Source organism: Microcaecilia unicolor, chromosome 7, assembly GCF_901765095.1.
Source record: "Microcaecilia unicolor chromosome 7, aMicUni1.1, whole genome shotgun sequence".
NCBI classification, from domain to species: Eukaryota; Metazoa; Chordata; class Amphibia; order Gymnophiona; family Siphonopidae; genus Microcaecilia; species Microcaecilia unicolor.
Genome location: NC_044037.1, coordinates 101,138,792 through 101,155,090, shown reverse-complemented (window position 1 = coordinate 101,155,090; position 16,299 = coordinate 101,138,792). Strand labels below are relative to the sequence as shown.

Below are 16,299 nucleotides of genomic sequence, written 5' to 3'. Positions count from 1 at the left end.
GAGTTGATTTGGAGCATCTACCTGGTCTGTAGGGGCCAGATCTCTTACTGGTTGGTGGGGGATCAAATACTTATTTCCCTCTGCAGAATGCAAATAAATTCATATACTTTCCACAATGTGATTTTCCGGATTTAATTTGTGATGTGCTATCTCTCACTGTTACCAATAACCTACCCTTCAATTATGGGCTGCTCATGTCTTTGTCAGTGGGCAAACTTACAAAATCAGCAAGGGATCAAATACTTATTTCCCCCACTGTACCAAGTGAAATCAAATTCAAACATATAACTGCCGTGGAAAGCAGACCGCGAAGTACCTCAAGGATCACCACTATCACCAATACTTTTCAACATAATGATGACCCCACTAGCCAAGTCCTTATCCAACCAAGGCCTCAATGCATTCATCTACGCAGGCGATGTCATAATATACATTCCATTTAGACATGATCTGACAGAAATCACCAACGAAATCAAGCTCAGCTTGAACACCATGGCCTCATGGGCAAATGCATTTCCAACTGAAACTCAACACTGAAAAAACACATTGTCTCATCCTCTCATCTCAACACAATACGCACAAACCCACAACTATAAACACCCCAGACTACACCCTCCCTATCTCGGACAGCCTGAAAATACTCGGCGTTACAATCGACCGTAACCTTACACTTGACAGCCAAGTGAACTCCACAACTAAGAAAATGTTCCACTCAATGTGGAAACTTAAGTGCGTGAAACCATTCTTCCCGAGGGAAACATTTTGCAACCTAATACAAACAATGGTACTAAGCCATGCAGACTACTGCAATGGAATTTATGCGGGATGTAAAGAACAACTCACAAAGAAATTCCAGACCACTCAAAACACAGCAGCCAAGCTGATATTTGGTAAAACATGATTCAAAAGTGCCAAACCCCTCCGAGAAAAACTGCATTGGCTCCCAATCAAAAAACATGTTGCCTTCAAAATCTGCACCCTGGTCCACAAATTATCTACGGTGAAGTCTCAGGATACATGACAGACCTCATAGACCTACCAACCAAAAACACAATCGGATCATCACGAACATACCTAAACCTCCACTACCCAAACTGCAAAGGACTCAAATACAAATCAACTTTTGCATCCAGCTTCTCCTATATAAGCACACAACTATGGAACGCACTGCCAAAAGCCATCAAAACAACCTACGACCATCTAAACTTCAGAAAATCACTAAAAACCTACCTGTTTAAAAAGGCATATCCTACCAACCCAACATAAATGCCTGAACTCTGCAATACAGCAAAACCACAGCTCGTAATGGACACCACATAACCCTTCCTCTCTTCTATCCCCACTGCGCCCAAAACTCATGAACCTTATTCGACCACAACATCACCTTGTATTTGTTTCTCTACCGGACTTGGCGAATGCCTTTATGGTACTATGTAAGTCACATTGAGCCTGCAAATAATTGGGAAAATGTGGGATACAAATGTAACAAATAAATAAATCACTGTTCTGATTCTGTCTGTGTAAGAAACAATTGTCTACTTTAGTTTTTGTGTTATTATAAACTTGTGCCATCATGCCTTCTGTTTCTCCTTACTCTGGATTGAAAATATTTAGCATGGATACTAAGTCTAGGCTACTGATTAGGTCCCAGTTCTAAAGGATCTCTAGATCAGGATTCTTCCTGCTATACAGAGAGTTTAGCATAAGTAGTATTGAAATGTGTCTTACCCAACATGTCCTGGTCGTATCTTCTTGGGTGGTATTGCACTGGTGGCCTTGGTGGAAGATGCCTCACTAACCGAATGTTCTAGATCCAGCTGTGTATGGGAAGGCAAGGTGGGTTGTGGTAACTCCATTGGTAAGGATCCTTGCTGCCTGGCCATGACTGGTGGCAGCCTTGGTTTTGGAAAAACTCTAGGTAGAGAAAACTCAGGCTCTTCTTGTGACTGGGAGTGTGACACTATCAGAGAACCTTCCGGAGCAGACTGGGGACTTGGTGCAGGAATTTGTTTGCGCCGGACCGACGCTTTCCTGCGTAGCAAAACTCGACTCTTCTGGGCTGTGACATCAAGAGTCTGGAGGCTGGCCTGTAGTGGCAAAGTCATGTGAGCTGAGATTTATTTATTTATTTCATGGATTTATATCCCGCTTTAAAGTCAAAGCGGGTTACAGTATAAAACATTCACAATATCAAAAAATACTTAACAGACAATATCAATTACATAAATCATAAATCTCATTTATCAAAACTATAATAGGGAAAAACTGACAAGGAAACAGACCCATTCTTTTATCCATCAATAAAAGCTTGTACAAAATAAAAAGTTTTCAACAATTTCTTAAATTGTTGATAGTCAGAACATAATCTTAAATAACCTGGAAGATGGTTCCACAAATTCCCCCCAGCTATTGAAAAGGTACGATTCCGTGTCAACGATAAACAGGCACACTTAACTGTTTCATCAATATAGAATGTAAATCTCATTGTGGTTCATACATATTCATAGAGTTAATAAAATATTGTGAAATTTTACTATATATACATTGATGGATCAAAGTCAAAATTTTATACTGTACATGGAATTTCACCGGCAACCATTGCGAACATTTCAATGTAGCAAAAGCATACTCAAATACTTTCATTCCCACGAGCACACAACCTGCTGCATTCTGTAGAGTAAGGGGGCAACTAGAACACGTGGAAAGGCCTAATCGAACGGGGTGCCCAAGTTTTCATGAGGGCGTCCTCACAGGACGGCCCCGCGAAGGGGCGGAGAAACCCGTATTATCGAAACAAGACGGGCGTCCATCTTTCGTTTCAATAATATGGTCGGGGACGCCCAAATCTCAATATTTATGTCGATCTTAGAGATGGTCGACCTTAGAGATGGTCGTCCCCGGTTTTCAGCCATAATGGAAACTGAGGATGGCCATCTCAAAAATGACCAAATCCACGCCATTTGGTCGTGGGAGGAGCCAGAATTCATAGTGCACTGGTCCCCCTCACATGCCAGGACACCAACCAGGCACCCTAGGGGGCACTGCAGTGGACTTCAGAAATTGCTCCCAGGTGCATAGCTCCCTTACCTTGGGTGCTGAGCCTGCAAAACCCACTCCCCACAACTGTACACCACTACCATAGCCCTAAGGGGTGAAGGGGGGCACCTACATGAGGACAGAGTGGGTTTCGGGTGGGTTTTGGAGGGCTCACATTTACCATCACAAGTGTAACAGGTAGGGGGGGATGGGCCTGGGTCCGCCTGCCTGAAGTGCACTGCACCCACTAAAACTGCTCCAGGGACCTGCATACTGCTGTCATGGAGCTGGGTATGACATTTGAGGCTGGAATAGAGGCTGGCAAAAAATTAAAAAACATTTTTTAGGGTGGGAGGGGGTTTGTGACCACTGGGGGAGTAAGGGGAGGTCATCCCCGATTCCCTCCGGTGGTCATCTGGTCAGTTCGGGCACCTTTTCACGGCTTGGTCGCAAGAAAAAATGGACCATGTAAAGTCGGCCAAGTGCTCATCAGGAACGCCCTTCTTTTTTCCATTATCAGCCGAGGACCTCTTAATCACGATCCAGTCCCGCCTTCGCTACGGTGCCGACATGCCCACGTGAACTTTGGTCATCCCTGCGACAGAAAGCAGTTGAAGACACCCCAAATCGGCCTTCGATTTTGCCAATTTGGGCGACCCTGAGAGAAGGACACCCATCTCCCGATTTGTGTCGGAAGATGGGCGCCCTTCTCTTTCAAAAATAAGTCTGATAGGGAGATAAAGGGATGTGTATAAGGATCCTCCATTATTGGAAAGACAGGTACACAAGGATATTACATGAATAAGGACCTCCTCAGAAAGGAAACTTCCCTTTAAACTCACTGGCACAGTCCTGGGTTTGGAGCCAAGTGTTGTGAGTTTATTTCCTGGGTTCCCAAAAAATTAAGTGATAGAAGTGGGATTCTGCTCCTGGAAAGATAGTCAGTTGAATACATTTAGAAAAGAAAATTCCCTTAGGAGAAATATTTTTTTACCTGGTGTTTCTCTCCTCCTCCTCCTTGTCTATCTAGCTCACTCGGAACCAGTCTGTGATCCAGTATCATGAGCCTTCATTTTAAGTACCCAGGAACTTTTCCACCTCTTTAATATTTCAACCGCTCCCTCCACCCACAAACATTCTTAGTTAGGTCATTGCAGCAATCATTCTGGGTCAGGGGCCATCCAGCTTGGATTGCTTTAGAACCTTACATCCATCTAGGTTTCACTCCCATATAATGACTACAACTGTCACGGTCGTCAACGTCCGTGCCTTGCTCGTCAGTGCCTAGCTCCATCTAGACCCATTAAATTTATCTGCAGTTCTAGTCAGTGACCTGTGGGGTCACTGTAGAGGGGTGGAAACCAAGTTGGTGATGTCATCAGTGCTGAGCCCATCTTAAACTGGCTTCTGTGTGCACTCAGTGTTCTGGCAATAATTCCTGATTGAGCTCAGGCCTGCCTGAGGCTCTGCTAGTTCTAACTATTTTCTCCATGTGGGGCCGTGGCCTGAAGCTTTGCTGCAGCTTTCACCTTCTTGCTCTGTTCCAGTATAGCCTGCCTCCAAGCCTTGAAGTCCAGAGAGCTTCTTGTACTTCAGCTGAGATTCCAGATATCAGCAGTGAGTCCTTGGTCATTGGTTGCAGTGAGTTGGCTCTGTGCTGAGTTTTGGATTGTGTGTGCTGGGATGACATGGAGTGCTGGAGGTAACTGGGGCCGTGTCCATGTCTCAAAGTATCTCTAGACAAGGTGGCTGTGTTCAGAGCACAGAGGGATCCACGTGGGCTGTTCTGGTTCCTGTTTGCTACACTGTGCCTGCTTGTGTCCTTTTGCCCTGGAATTATTGGCTCAGGCATTGCTTGCTTAAATCTTGTTTGACCTGGGAGCATTGGCTTGGGCATTGCTTGCTTAAACCTTGTTTGCTCTGGGAGCCTTTGGCTTGGGCACCTCAGAGACTGTTTAAACCTTGTTTGCCCTGGGAGCCTTCGGCTCGGGCACCTCAGAGACTGTTTTGACCTGTTTTCCCTAGGAGTATTTGGCTTGGACGCCTCAGTGTCTGCCTCCAGAGAGTGGAGTGGTCCGCTCGAGTTCCCTACCCGCAGTGCAGGTCTACTAGAGACTATTTTTTTCTTTTGCTTGGCTGCTGTTCCTCTCTGTCGCGTTCTCGAGGGCCTTGGCATTCTATCAGGTCCTCGAGGTGGAACTGGAGTTTGTGAGCCCTTGGGCCACTGCCAAGGAGCGGCAGCGGCAGGCAAGACCACCCCGGGACGGGATACACAGAAGAGCAGTACTGGAACTCTGGACTGGAGTAGTACAAAGCAGGCAACTGGAACAGACGAAACCGGAACAGCTTCACCTGCACTTAGCCACCGTTCATCCGGAGTTGAGCTCCGAAGTGCAGGTGGCCGGCAGGACTTGCAGGATACGCAGGAACTGAAGATCCCGAGGACCCACCCTGGGTCTGGGATACACGAGGGAGACTAGACTAGGAACTAAACTCAGACAGGGAGCTGCTGCACCGCCACTAGCAAGAACCAGAAGACAAACCAAAGAGACAAGACATACGAAAGCTAGTAGGAGCCAGGACTAGGGCAACATGCAAGCAAGGCAGACTGGGGATCAGGGAATACCCAGCGGGTAAACCCACTAGCTAGGTAGCAGCAGGAAACAGGGACCACGCCCTGGAAATACACACTAGCTAGACAGAGACAGGAATCAGGATATACAAGCAGGGTAGGCACACAGACTAGGCAAGGCAGGATTCAGGGTAAAGAGAGCAAACCAGGAATAACAGGCCAAGGGTCTTGGGCAGGCAGTAGAGTAAACAGAGAAACCAGGCATATCAGGCCAAGGGTCTTGGGCAGGCAGCAGAGCAAACAGAGTGACCAGGGATATCAGCCTAGGGTCTTTGGGCAGACAGGAGAACAGACAGAGTAAACCAGGAAGAACAGGCCAAGGCTCTTGGGCAGGCAACAGAGCAAACAGAGTAACCAGGAATATCAGGCCAAGGGTCTTGGGCAGGCAGCAGAGCAAACAGAGTAAACCAGGAATACAGGCCAAGGGTCTGAAGCCACAGCCGTTCCACACACTGACTGGGGAACTCACAAAGGCTGAGGCTTCGCATACAGACAGAGAACAAACCCGGACAAAGGCTTCACCCCAACCCAAGGTAAGCCAGGAACAGAGGCTTCACCCCAACACAGGATAAGCCTGGAGCAGAGGCTTTACCCCCAACACAGGGTAAGCCAGGAACAGAGGCTTCACCCCAAACACAGGGTAAGCCTGGAGCAGAGGCTTCACCCCAAACACAGGGTAAGCCAGGAACAGAGGCTTCACCCCAAACACAGGGCAAGCCAGGAAGGACCCGCAGTCCACAGACAGACAGTGGCAGGGAAGACCCCCCCCACGGAAGGACAACAGAGACACAGACACAGAAAGAAGCTGGGCTGGAACCCAGAGAGAGGCTAAGCAGTAGTGCAGCAGACACTTACTAACCTGACCTGGCCTAAGAGCATAACACTTATGCAAAGGCTCTGACTGCAAGCACAGTACTTCCTTATGAAGGCTCTCACTGATGAGTCACCAGCAGCAGGACAGAAGCAGGAAGTACACTGACCCCAAAGAGAGGCTTGACACACATAGGAAGTGAGCCCACAGGAAAGACAAGCAGGAGCCATCTTGGAAGCTGGCAAAGAGCTGGTGGCAGCCATCTTAGATGCTGGCTCCCCAGAGAGGCATAGCACACACAGGTGAGGTCTAGTGAAGTAATCAGCACACAGAGCCAGAGACAAGACTAACACAAAGACAGACAGAAGCCAGCAGAGCTGCTGACCCCCAGAAAGAAGGTAAGGTTGAGGGTGGTCACGGCCACACCTGTGACACTCTCCTGCTTCCAAGAGAACTTGCCGCGGGGGTCCCGCTGCTTACATGACAGTCCTGACAGAATGAACCTTTATCGGACTGCCAGCAATCTTACCGCTTCCAGCTAAGTGCCCTTTGCTTTCCGTTGTCCCACGGGGGCGGGTCTTTACTTAGCGTCTTGTGTTCTTGGGTTTGCTTTTCCAGTTCAGCTGGGCTGTCCTCCTATTTAGCATTATTGTATGCTGTATGTTTTGCTTTACTTTAGCTAGTGTTGGGATGTGCAGCTAGGGTGCTTATTGTTCTTTTCCCTCTCTTGTTTTTCTGTGCCATTTGTTTGCCCTTTTGGCTTATGTTTCCTTTGCTGCCAATAAAGCTACCTTAGTTCACCTCCACTTGCATTCCAGTCCAGTTCTTTGGATACTCTTGACTCGGGGTCTCTTCTACCCAGAGGTGGTTGATTAATCCTCACGTGGCCACCTCTGGGCCAAGGGCTCACAAACGTTACAACAACATTGTCCTTACACCCTGGGGAGCTGTGAATGCTGCCTCTGGAGTATTCCCAGTCCTAGTTGACCCAGGGATTTGAAGTCCCAACCCAAGAATTGAACAGAAAAAGTACTAATGGAATGGAAATGAATGACTAGACTAGGCAAATGGGGGACCTTTATTTTGAATTCAGTACTAAGTCCTTAGTTCAGGGCCTGAGCTTCTCACTTGAAACTCCCAGGGTGTGCTCTCACTTTCAAGGCAATAAATGTTGAAGCCATGTGTGTCAGTAAGAAGATCCTGAAGCCAACCTTGAACAGAGAGTAAATTGAATATATTTGAGAAAACTGTATTTGCTTGGGAAGGAAGGAATATTCAGATTGAAATATATTAAGGAATAACCTAAATACTAACCTGTTCTGGAAAGCCATATGCCTTGTCTTTATCCTCCAACTCCTCTGGTGGTGAATCGGCTGCATCCCTTGGTGCCATCTGGTCCTTCGTTGATGAATAGACTGATACTTTCAACACTGCATCTTTTTCTGTCTCCCCTGATGAAAAGGCTACCATTCTCAGTGTGGTCTTGTCTATGGATGGATTGTATGCCTCTGTTAAGGGGCTCTCTTTGTTCTCTGCAGGTGAAAGTGTCTCATTCTCCTCTTGATCAGATAGTTGAGAATTCCCCTTCAATACTGGCTTTTCAGATAGAGTTGATTTCTTTATTGGTACAAGCTCCTCCTCTTTTTCACATGTATGTAATGGCTCCATCTTTGATGTTTCCTCTTCTTTATATGGAAGGATTAGTTCCTTCAGTACTAGGTTCTCCTCTTTTTCTTTAAATGAATGATATGACTCTCTCTGTGGTGGTTCTTCCTCTACCTCTTGAACTGGATGGTAGGGCTCACTTGGTATTTCCTCTATCTTATTATTAAATGCATAGTAAGACTCTGTTAGTAGTAAATCCTTTTGTGATGCAGGAATTGCCTTCTTTAGTAGAATCTTTTCATCTTCAGATAAATGGGTTGGCTTCCAGAAAGGTGACTCTTTCTCTTTGTCTTGTAAAAGAGAAACTGGCTTCTTCAACTGTGTCTCTTCCCCCTCCTCTTCAGAAGAATAGGATTGCCTCCATAGGGGTATGTCTTCTTTTTCTTCTAATAGATGGGATGATTCTTGTACTATTATATACTCTTGCTTCTCAACAGGTGAATGGTACCACTCACTTAGTGATGTCCCTTTCTGATTTTCTTCAGATAGAGAAGGCTTCTCTAGTGGTGTTCCTTCCTCCTTTCCATCAAATGAATGTGACGGTTTCCTTGGAGTCTCTTCCTCTGTTTTTGTATCCTGGAACAGAAAGAATGACTCTCTTGGGATCGCCTCTTCTTCCTTCTCTTCAGGTGAATCAAATTGCTCCTGTGGTGGTGTGTCTCCTTCCAACTCTTCACTTGAATAGTAGTTCTTCCTTAGTGATATTTCTTCCTCTCTTTCTTTGAGTGAATGGTTTTCCACTGTTGATGATGTCTCTTCCTCCTTCTCCTCTTCAGATGGATGTGATGGCTCTTTCAGTGGTGTTTTGTTCTCTTTTTGATTTGAAGGACAGATTGGTTCCTTCAGTGGTTCATCATCCTCTTCAGATGCACCGAATGACTTGCATGTTGCTGTATTTTCTTTTTCTTCAAATAGATGAGGTAACTTTTGCAATGGTATATCCTCCTCCTCCACTTTATAGGGATGGGGCAATTCTTTCATAGAGATCTCATCCTCTTCTTCTTTAAATGGCTTGGATAGCTCCCTCAGATGTAGTTCTTCCTCTGTATTCTGTAATAGAGGGAGTGGATCCTCCAGGGATTTCTCTTCAGATACATGAGAGGGCATAATTAATGGTGTTTCTTTTTCCACATTTTTATCCTTTAGTGATGCCTCTGCCTCCTTTTTTTCAAATTGCTGGTATGACTGGCTAATTGACATGTCTTTCTCTGCCTCCTGTTTCAAAAGAATTGTTTTGCTCAATGATGCTTCTTCGTCATGTTTTGATAAATAGATCAACTCCTTCAGTGAAATATCTTCCTCCATCATTTCAGATGGAATGTATGGCTCCCTCTGTAGCATCCATTTCAGATTCACTTTAGATGAAGAAGGTTCCTCCAGTGATATTCCTTCATCATTTTCTTCAAATGAATAAGATGGTGTCTTCATTGGAGTCTCTTTCTCTGACTCCTGCAACAGGAGTAACTGTCTCAGAGATGTCTCTTCATCCTTTTCTTCAGATAAATGAGAAGACTCAGCCAGTAGTGTAATTGTTTCTTTTGATGGAGAGATTGGCTCTCTCAGTGGTTTATCTTCCTTCTCCTGTTCAGATACATACGATAACTTGCATGTTAGTTTATCTTCTTTCATTTCAGACTGTTGCAATGGCACCTCTTCCTCCTCTTTAAAGGGATGAGACCAATCTTTTAAAGGAGTCTCCTCCTCCTCTACTACTTCTTCTTCTTCTTTAAATGGCTTGGATGGCTCGCTCAGATGTAACTGTCCCTCTGTATTCTGTGATAGAGGGAGCAGCTCCTCCAGGGATTTCTCTTCAGATAAACAAGAAGATGTATTTAATGGTGTTTCTTTTTCCACTTTTTCATATGCATAGTATGGTCCCTTTAATGATGCCTCTGCCTCCTTCTCATCAAGTTGCTGGTATGACTGGCTAATTGACATCTCTTCCTCTGCGTCCTGTGAGTAAGGAATTAGTTTGCTCAATGATGCCCCTTCCTCCTTAGCTTCAGATGAATGTGTTGGTTTTCTTAGTAAACTATCTTCCTCCATCTCTGCAGATGAATGGTATAGCTTCCTCAGTAGCATCTCTTTCTGATTCTGTTCAGATGGAGAAGGCTCCTTCAGTAATATTCCTTCCAGTTTCTCTTCAAATGAATGGGACAATGTCTTAATTGGAGTCTCTTCCTCAGTCTCCTGCAACAGAATTAGCTCTCTCAGAGATGTTTCTTCATCCTTTTCTTCAAATAAATGAGAAGACTCAGCCAGTGGTGTTATTGTTTCTTTTGATGGAGAGATTGGATCTCTCAGTGGTTTCTCTTCTTTCTCCTGTTCAGATGCATAGGATAACTTGCATGTTAGTTTATCCTCTTTCTTTTCAGACTCTTGCAATGGCACATCTTCTTCTTTATAGGGATGAGACAAATCTCTTAGAGGGGTGTCCTTCTCCTCCTCCTCTACTTCTTCTTCTTTAAATGGCTTAAATGTCTCTCTCAGATGTAACTCTTCCTCTGTATTCTGTGATAAAGGGAGTGGCCTTTCTAGGGATTTCTCTTCAGATAAATGAGAGGGTGTATTTAATGGTCTTTCTTTTTCCACATTTCCATAATCATAGAATGGTCCCTTTAGCGATGTCTCTGCCTCCTTCTCTTCAAGCTGCTGGTATGACTGGCTAATTGACATCTCTTCCTCTGCCTCCTGTGGTAATAGAATTGGTTTCCTCAAAGATGTCTCTTCCTCATCATATTTGGATGAATATGTCAGCTCTCTCAGTGAACTATCTTCTTCCATCTCTTCAAATGGATGGTATAGCTTCCTCAATAGCAGATTCTGTTCAGATGGAGAAGGCTCCTTCAGTAATATTCCTTCCAGTTTTTCTTCAAATGAATGGGATGGTGTCTTAATTGGCGTCTCTTCCTCAGTCTCCTGCAACAGAAGTAGCTCTCTCAGAGATGTTTCTTCAACCTTTTCTTCAGATAAATGAGAAGTCTCAGCCAGTGGTGTAATTGTTTCTTTTGATGGAGAGATTGTCTCTCTCAGTGGTTTCTCTTCTTTCTCCTGTTCAGATATATAGGACAACTTACATGTTAATTTATCCTCTTTCTCTTCAGACTCTTGCAGTGGCACTTCTTCTTCTTCTTTAAAGGGATGAGACCAATCTTTTAAATCAGTTTCCTCCTCCTCCTCTACTTCTTCTTTTTTAAATGACTTAGATGGCTCACTCAGATGTAGCTCTCCCTCTGTATTCTGTGATAGAGGGAGTGGCTCCTCCAGGAATTTCTCTTCAGATAAACAAGCAGAGGTATTTAATGGTGTTTCTTTTTCCACCTTTTCATATACATAGTATATTTCCTTTACTGATGCCTCTGCCGCCTTCTCTTCAAGTTGCTGATATGACTGGCTAATTGACATCTCTTCCTCTGCCTCCTGTGAGAAAAAAACTGGTTTGCTCAATGACGCCCCTTCCTCCTCAGCTTCAGATGAATGTGTTGGTGTTCTTAGTAAACTATCTTCCTTCAACTCTTCAGATGGATGATTTACCTTACTCAGTAACATTTCTTTCTGATTCTGTTCAGATGGAGAAGGCTCCTTCAATAATATTCCTTCAAGCCTTTCTTCAAATGAATGGGATGGTGTCTTAATTGCATTTTCTTCTTCAGTCTCCTGTAACAGAAGTAGCTCTTTCAGAGATGTTTCGTCATCTTTTTCTTCAAATAAATGAGAAGACTCAGCCAGTGGTGTAATTGTTTCTATTGATGGAGAGATTGGCTCTCTCAGTGGTTTCTCTTCTTTTTCCTGTTCAGTTGCATAGGATAACTTGCATGTTAGGTTATCCTCTTTCTCTTCAGACTCTTGCAATGGCACTTCTTCTTCTTCTTTATAGGGATGAGACCAATCTGTTAGAGGTGTGTCCTCCTCCTTCTCTACTTCTTCTTTAAATGACTTGAATGGCTCCCTCAGATGTAACTCTCCCTCTGTATTCTGTGATAAAGGGAGCAGCTCTTCCAGGGATTTCTCTTCAGATAAATGAGAGGGCATATTTAATGGTCTTTCTTTTTCTATGCTTTCATATTCATAGTATGTTTCCTTTAGCAATGCCTCTGCCTCCTTATCTTCAAGTTGCTGGTATGACTGGCTAATAGATATCTCTTCCTCTGCCTCCTGTGGTAAAAGATTTTGTTTGCTCAATGATGTCTCTTCCTCATCATCTTTGGATGAATGTGTCAGCTCACTTAATGAACTATTTTCCTCCAACTCTTCAGATGGATGGTATGGCTTTCTCAGTAACATTTCTTTCTGATTCATTTCAGATGAAAAATATGGCTGCTGCACTAGGAGTAACTCTCTTAGAGATGTCTCTTCATCCTTCATTTCAGATGAATTGAATTGTTCTTGTGGTGATCTTTCTTCTTCTAGCAATTCACAAGAATGGTATTTCTTCCTCAGTGATGTATTTTCCTCTCTCTCTTTAAATGAATGGCTTTCCTCTGTTGATGGTGTACCTTCTTCTTCTTCAGATGAATGGCATGGGTCTATCATTAGTGTCTTTTTCTCTTTTACATTAGATGGAGACTTTGGCTCCTTCACTGGTTTGTCTTTCTTCTTCTCTTCAAATGCATAGGTGTATGCTGGTGAATCTTTTTTCTCTTCAAATAGATAGGATGACTCTTTGATTGATATCTCCTCTTCCTCCGTTTTATAGGGATGGGACAAGTTTTGCAGAGGAGTTTCCTCCTCTTCTTCTTTAAGTGATTTGGATGGCTCCCTTAGCTGCAGCTGTTTCTCTCTATTCTGTGATAGAGGGACAGGCTCTTCAAGGAATTTCTCTTCCTCTTCAAGTAGATGGTAGGATTCTTTCAATGGTGTTTCTTTCTCCACCTCTTCATGTGCATGGTATGGTTCCTTTAGTGATATCTCTGCTTCTTTCTCTCCAAATTGTTGGTCTGACTTGCTAATTGGCATCTCTTTCTCTGTTTCCTGTGCAGAAAGGATTGGTCCATTCAATGATGTTTCTTCCTCATCATCTTCAGATGAATGGGTTGGCTTTCTCAGTAAACTACCTTCCTCCAACTCTTCAGGGGGGTGATATGAATTTTTTAATAGCATTCCATTCTGATTCTCTTCAGAGGGATAAAATGGCTCCTGCAGTGGTACTCCTTCTTTCTTTTCTTCAAATGAATGTAATGGTTTCCTCATTAGAGACTCTTCTTTCTCCTGTAAGAGATGGTGTGACTCTCTCACTGATATCTCTTCCTTCTCTTCAGATGAATGGAATTGTTCCTGAAATAATATCTCATCTTCCATTTCTTCATGTGAATAGCATTTCTTCCTCAGTGGTGTATCTTCCTCTCTCTCTTTAAGTTGATGGTTTTCATCTGTTGATGATGACTCTTCCTCCTCCTTCTCAGAAGGATGGGATGTCTCTTTCAGTTGTGTCATTTTTTCTATTTCTTTTGATGAAGATAATGGCTCCCTTGATGATTTGTCTCCCTTCTCTTCAGGTGCATAGGATGTTTTGCAGGTTGGTGTATCATTTTTCTCTTTGGATAGATAGGATGACTCTTGAAATGGTATCTCCTCTTTCTTCTCTTCATAGTGACAGTAAACATCTCTCAAAGGGGTCTCCTCCACCTCCTCTTCTTTAGATGGATAGGATAGCTCCCATAGAGGGGATGGCCCCTCCAGTGATTTATCTTTCTTTTGATACTGGTGGAAGGGTTTTTTCAATAATGTTTCTAGTTCTATATCTTCATATATAAGGTAAGGTTCCTCTTGTGATGTCCATGCCTCCTCCTCCTTGTCAGATTGATGGTGTAAATTACTTATTGGTATCTCTTTCTCTGTCTCCTGTGATGGAGAAATTGGTCCCATCAGTGGTGTCTCTTCCTTCTCTTCAGATGGATAGGATGTCTCTCTTGGTAATGTCTCATCTTCAGATGTGTTTGATGGTTTTCTCAGTTCTTTTGTGTTATCTGTAATCTGTAATAGAGGGAATGGCTCTGTTAGTGCTCTCTCTTCCTCCTCCTTTTTAGTTGGATGAAAAGGCTTTCTCATTGCTGTTTCTTCATTCATCTCATCAAATGTATAACATGGCGCCCATAGAGGTGTTTCTGCCTCCTTATCTTCAAACTGTTGGCTTTGCTCAATCAGGAACATTTCTTTCCCCATTTCCTGTGATCTAGAGATTGGTTCATGAACTAGTTTCTCTATCTCATCCTCTTCATTGGCATAATGTGGCTCCCTCACTGGAGTATCTTCTTTTTTTTTAAGTGGATGGGATGACTCCCTAAGTGTAATCTTTTGCTCTGTCTCCTGTGATAAAGAAATTGATTCACTTGGTGGTATTTCTTCCTCCTTGTTTTCAGATGAATGGTATGACTCCTTCACTGGAATATCTTCCTTTTCCTTTTTAAATGGATGCGATGGCTTCTTTTGTGCTATTTCTTTCTCTGTCTCTTGTAACAGACAAAGGAACTCTGTTAAGGTGGTCTCATTTCCTTTTTGTACAGAGAGATAGAATTGTCTCTGTAGTGTCTCTTCCTCCAAATCTTCATATGAATGATACTTTTCACTCAGTGAAATCTCTTTTTCTTTCTCTTCAATATGATAGATTTCCTCCTCCAGTAGTGTATTTTCCTTCTCCTCTTCAGAAAGATAGGATGATTCCCTCAATGGTGTCTCTTTTTTATCTTCATATGGATGAGCTGGCTCCCTCAGTAAATGTTCTTCCTCTTTCTTTTGTGATAGAGGGATTGATTCTCTTAGTTGAATATCTTCCTCTTCCCTATTAGATGAATCTGATGGTTCCTTCAGAAATGGTTCCTGTAATGATTCTTCCTTTTTCTCCTCCTCCTCTTCATTTTTTTGCTGTGATGGCTGCTGATGGTCCCAGGGAAGTTTGTCCTCCTTTGTTAGATAAACTTCATTCTGAGAGTTCACATGTTCTTTCAAATGTGGTTGTTGATCTGCTTCTCTCAAGGATTCTTTTATCTCATATATTAGATTATTAGGTGTGCTCAGAGATTTTTCCCCTTCCTTTTGTGTTGCAAGATCCAGTGTTAAACGATCTTGTGTTAAATGATCTATCACACTTGAATATTTCTCTTCTTCTTTTACTAGATTTTCTATTGTCCATTTACAGCCATCCTCTTTCTTTTGTGTCAACTGGCTTTGTTCTTTCTCCTTCTGGAAAGCTGGAAACCTTTTCTCTCTCCCTTCTTCTTCATCTTCTTCTTCTACTGAGTGATTGAGAGCTCTTTGTCTTCCGTTTCTCAGGTATATTTCATTCTTGTTCTGCTTTGAATTATTTGATTCCTTTAAAGATTGGTCTTCTTTCCCTTTTATCATTCCTTCTTCCCTTGGTAGGTAACCTATTTCTTTTGAAGGTTTCCTCATAGGTTCTTCCCTATTCTTTGACTGCTTTAACTCCACTTCCTCCTTTGAATGAGTAAATGTTTTCCTCATGGGTCCTTCTTTGCCGTGGACTTCCTCTTCTTCCCTATTTTCATCTTTAGATTGTGTAAGATATTCACACTGCAAGTCTTCAAGAGATTCAGGCTCTGTATGCAAGGTTTCTGTCCCTGAAAACCAAAAAACGGAGATGAAATAAGATATGAGGTAGTGGGATACTTTGCAGAAGGAACAGGGTAAAAAACAGCTCAAACAAAGCACTGTGCATGGAAAAGGGGTTAAAGGCAGGAGAAATGAGTTAAAACATGGAATAATAGGGTGGGATAGAAGAGAAAGCAGGATGGGGTAAAATGTGGCGGGAATGGGAAAAGATATAATTAGAGGGCAATTCTTTAAATGGAAACCTATTTTTAGGTGTCATTTGGAGCCTAATTTCCTTCATAGAATATTAACAAAGCAGGAAAAATATGTGCATATATTTTAGGCATGACAACTTATACCAGCCATAGAGCTGGTCTAAATGCTTGTGCCTAGATTGCTTAAAAAAAAAAAAACACACACACACACATGTAAATTACAGTAGTCTAATTTACACATGTAACCATGCACCTCGCCCACACTCTGCATAGACTCTGCCCACATGTACTCCCACCTTCAAAGTATGAGCATATAGGAGCCATTTTACAGACTAGCACATAGGCAGAATGTGGGTATTTACAGAAGAGCTCTTAGGTGGTATGCTAGCAATTGA

At 43.2% G+C, this 16,299-nt stretch overlaps 1 protein-coding gene across 1 annotated transcript in view; it reads right to left on the bottom strand.

Annotated features, from left to right (window-relative positions):
* The window catches only part of LOC115475058 (trichohyalin-like), a 79,972-nt gene that overhangs the window by 24,419 nt on the left and 39,254 nt on the right, over positions 1-16,299 (bottom strand). Inside the window, exons 5-6 of the mRNA XM_030210796.1 lie at positions 7,794-15,718; positions 1,729-2,087 (exon numbers count right to left, since the gene is read on the bottom strand). Coding sequence (XP_030066656.1) covers positions 1,729-2,087; positions 7,794-15,718 — 8,284 coding nt within the window. The remainder of the gene's footprint in view (positions 1-1,728; positions 2,088-7,793; positions 15,719-16,299) is intronic.